The sequence below is a fragment of the Lipotes vexillifer genome, unplaced genomic scaffold (assembly GCF_000442215.2).
Source record: "Lipotes vexillifer unplaced genomic scaffold, Lipotes_vexillifer_v1.1 scaffold426, whole genome shotgun sequence".
NCBI lineage: Eukaryota > Metazoa > Chordata > Mammalia > Artiodactyla > Lipotidae > Lipotes > Lipotes vexillifer.
Window position 1 is genome coordinate 2450977 of NW_006779491.1, and position 3876 is coordinate 2454852.

Consider the following 3876-nt stretch of genomic DNA (forward strand, 5'->3'; position numbering starts at 1 on the left):
GTGTGTGTGTGTGTGTGTGTGTGTGTGTGTGTGTGTGTGTGTGTGTGTGTGTGTGTATGTGTGTGTGTGTGTAGGTGTACCAGGTCCTACCTCTGCCCCCTGAACCTCTGCCTTCTCTTGGGGTCTTGGTCTTAAATGAGAGAAGCCAGGACAGCATCTGGCATCAGCAGGCCCTACAGCAAACAAAGTACATTCCCTTCTCCCTCATCCTCTGACATCACCAGATTCTCCTGAACATTTCAAAGGGAAATAGGAATTTTACCCTTAATAAAAGAATAGAAAATGAAAACAGCATAAAAACTAACCATATCACCTTTCTGCCCATTTCTGATCTTAAGATGACGCTTAAGAGAGGAACTTCCAGTTCCCTGGTGGCCTACTGGTTAGGACTCCAGGCTTTCACTGCCAGGGACCAGGTTCTATCCCTGGTAGGGGAACATCCCCAAAGCGCCATGGCACAGCAAAAAAAAAAAAAAAAATAGAGAAAGAGAGGACCTTCCAGAGTCCCCAGTCCCCCGGGCAATCCTGGATGAGTGAGAGCCAGCTCCATGAGCACCATCTTGCTATGTGACTTCCACTTATTTGAACCAAAAACAAAATCAGGCAGTTCACATGAAACGATGACATAATGGAGGATGCGAAGTAGGGGTTGTCCAGGGAAACCATGCCCTTGTGGTCTCTGATGTCATTCTGCACCACCGGGCACATAAAGAAACAAGGATTCATTCAGGGTCTCAGGCGGGCCATTCTCTGACCCATGGGCCTCTCCCCACAGGCGCTGGCTGCAGGATTCAACCTCCCCGAGGAAGAGGAGAATGAGGAGGGGGAGGGGCTGCTCCCAGGGGCCCTGGACGGCCCCTTGCAGACGTCAGCCCAGGTGTCCTGGCCCCGGCTTCTCTACACCTACCAGTTGCTACACTCCTTGGAAATTGTCTTGTCTCGGGCGGTGAGGGACCTGCTGCTGCTCTCCCAGGCCGGGAACCCAGCCCAGGCCTCGGGGTTCCCCACACCCAGCTCCCAGCCCTGATGGAGGGTGACTTCTTAGCCCCTTCCCTCCACCCATCAGGACTTGAGGACTGGAGTCTGGGCCAGCAGACAGGCTCCGGCTCATCTGCCTTGGCCAAGGCACGACTCCACTGTTCTCCCACCCCAGACCCTATCCAATAACTTAAGGCCCCTCCAGTCCTTGCCAGATATTTATTTCTTAGATATTTATTTATTGTTTAGAAAAACGGTTTATTTATTGTTTCGGGGACCTGCTAGTCATCCTCAGACTAGGCTGCCATGCTGGGTGCCTAATAAAGCACTCTCACCCTCTCTCTGCCTCGGCTTCTTTTCCGAGAAGGGGTGCCTGACATGCAAAGGGGCCCTGGAACAGAGTCTGCAGCTTCTGGTTACCCTGGACTCCTCTCTGATCTTACATTTTTGGGGTTCCTGGCCCACCTTCCCCCACTCTGGCTTGTTCAGCTGGTGGCTGCCATAGTAACCAGCAGAGTTCTGAGACTAAGCTCCCACTTTGGAAGCTCAAGGCAGCTGGTCTGCTTCTCTTTGGTTGCAAATGGAGCGCCACCGGCCCTCCTGACCTCTCTTCCTCCAGGCCGGCTTCAACCCCAGAGGTTTGCGTTAGTCCTACACAGCTCTCCAGGGCCTGGTGGGGGGTTGAGAATGGGGGTGGGGGTCGAGGAGTGGGCGCAGTAGAGAGGGAAGGCTGTGGGGAGAACTGTCTCTGTCCTCGCTCAGTCCTCCAAGCAGCTGAGACAGGTTGGGGAGGTAGGCAAGGCAGGCCATCAGAGAGAGATGACCCCAGCGGGGCAGTGGTCCACCAGCCACATTGGAGAGTCAGACTCCTTAAGTTCATGGTTCTCGCAGACATCTGGTTCTGTCTGCTCTGTGAATGACACACCAAGAAACTAAGGCCCAGGGGGTGGAAAGAATGCGTCCAAAGCGGCAGAGGGAGTCAGGCTGAGCAGGGTTCAACCCAGCCTTCTGAGCCTCATGTCCCAGTCACTGGGGCTTTGGCTGGCCCAGTCTGGCTTGCAGCTCCTGCATCATGCCAGGGTGTGCCAGGCCAAACCTGCAGACGGAAGACAGGCCGTGGGAGCTGGTGTCCAGATGCCGTGAGCCTCCTCCCCATCCCAGGCCGGTCACCTCCCCCTGTGCTTACCTCTGTCCCAGGGGCCTTCTGGGTGGCAGTGGAGTCCCTTCAAGGCTGGAGGAGCTTGGCTCCGGGGCGTGCTCTGGCTCGAGAAGTCTCTGTTGGGGGGCTACGAGCTCTTCCTCCGGTGGGGGGCTGGGAGGCTCCTGCGGTTGCTCAGGGGCGGGGTTCCGTCGGAAAGAGGGCCGGGAGCGGCGCTGTGAGGAGCTGCGGGAGAGGAGGGCTCGGCTCCTCGGGACAGAGACGTCCAGGCGAGCCCCGGGGAGCAGGGCCTACGGGGAAGAGGGCACGGGGTACCACGGGGCCGGCTTTAGCTTCGGGATTCTGTTCTGTCCAGCCCAGGACCCTACCTGGAGCCCTCACCTCACTCCAGCTGCTGTGAGCATCCCCTCTGGCGCTCCCGGTGGCCTCCCCGCATGGTCCAGGCTCAGCATCTGGGGGGTCCTGGTTGGTTGACTGGTCCTCTTGGCCCTGGACGTCCTCCAGGCCTTCTGGATCAATCTCCTCGGCCTCTGCCTTTTGGTCTCCAGTCACCTCGATATCCTCCACCACAAGGGGCCTTTGTGCCTCTCCCTCGGGGTGCTTGTCCCCGTGCTGCCCCTCACTGCTTTGCCCCTGCTCTTTCGCTTGCCATCCTCCAGCCTCTTCCCACAGTGTGTGCCCTCCTGGGAGGCCCTCTACCCTCACCACCTGGGAGCCCGAGGTAACGCCATCCATCCCCCAGCTTCCTTCTGCTACTGTGGATTCCTCCACCTCAGCCTGCTGTCCCCCGGGCTCACCCACCCGAGTGGCCTCAGAGGCCTCTGCTTGGCCACCTCCGCCAGGCGCCTCCTCCTCTGCTGAGCCCTCCAGGCCAAATTCCTGCCCACCTGCATTATCCCCCTCTGCAGCCTCTACCAGGTCCTCACCTCCGTCGGCTTCCTCTCTCCCTTCTGAATCCCAGTCTCTCTCGAATGCTTCCTCAGCCTCTCTGCCCGGCCTGTCCCCAGTCCCAGGAGCCCTTCCATCCAGAGCTGCCTTATCCTCCACGATCTCGGTAGCCAAAGAATTTGTCTCCATGTCGTTGCTGTCCTGGAGACTCAGAGCCTCTGCCTCCAGCCTCCAGCCTCTCCTGGATGTTCTGTCTGCCCCCCAGGGCACGCCGGCCTCCACCTCCTCCTCCTTGGTTTCTGTGGCGTCTGACTCTCCCAATGACTGGACGGTCCCTGCTTCTGCTCCCTGCCTTCCACCCAGCTCCTGGCTCTCTGCTCCAGGGGCCTCCCCATCCTCTGCTCCATGCCAGGCTTCCTTTACTTTCATCCACTCCCCTCCTGCCTCTGGGACCTCTGGTCGTGCAGACTCTCGGCCTCCTTCAGCCTCCGCCACCGGTGCCTGGCCTCCTGTAGCCTCCTCCTTCCCCTCTTCAGCATCTGCTTTTTCCTCCTGGGTGTTCCCTCTCTCCACATCCCTTCTTCTGTCTTCCCAGGCTTCTGCCACAGAGCTGTTAGGTTCTACATACCCCACGTTCCTGGGATATTCCTCCAGGCTCCTCTCTGTCTCCTCTCTGCTCAGGGCTGGAATGCTCCAGAGCTCTTCCTTACATGCCTGCCCTTCCTCGAGTTGCTGTGTGGGGGTCTGGGGGCCTCCCACCAGCTCAGGTTCTTGGCCTTCAGTGACCCTGTGCTCAAGGCCGCCCCACCCCACCTCCAGGGCTTCTCCCCTGGCCTGAGCTGCTTCCTCAC

The 3876-nt window shown here is 58.7% G+C and overlaps 2 protein-coding genes across 2 annotated transcripts in view; one reads left to right on the forward strand and one right to left on the reverse strand.

The window, feature by feature from the left end:
• Positions 1-1316, forward strand: part of IL27 (interleukin 27) — a 5505-nt gene extending 4189 nt beyond the window's left edge. Inside the window, exon 5 of the mRNA XM_007452787.1 lies at positions 776-1316. Within this exon, the coding sequence (XP_007452849.1) occupies positions 776-1027 (252 nt within the window). The 3' untranslated portion in view covers positions 1028-1316. The remainder of the gene's footprint in view (positions 1-775) is intronic.
• A 688-nt stretch (positions 1317-2004) lies between these two features.
• APOBR (apolipoprotein B receptor) overlaps positions 2005-3876 on the reverse strand; it is a 3726-nt gene continuing 1854 nt past the window's right edge. Inside the window, exons 3-5 of the mRNA XM_007452836.1 lie at positions 2519-3871; positions 2165-2427; positions 2005-2074 (exon numbers count right to left, since the gene is read on the reverse strand). Of these exons, the coding sequence (XP_007452898.1) occupies positions 2005-2074; positions 2165-2427; positions 2519-3871 (1686 nt within the window). The remainder of the gene's footprint in view (positions 2075-2164; positions 2428-2518; positions 3872-3876) is intronic.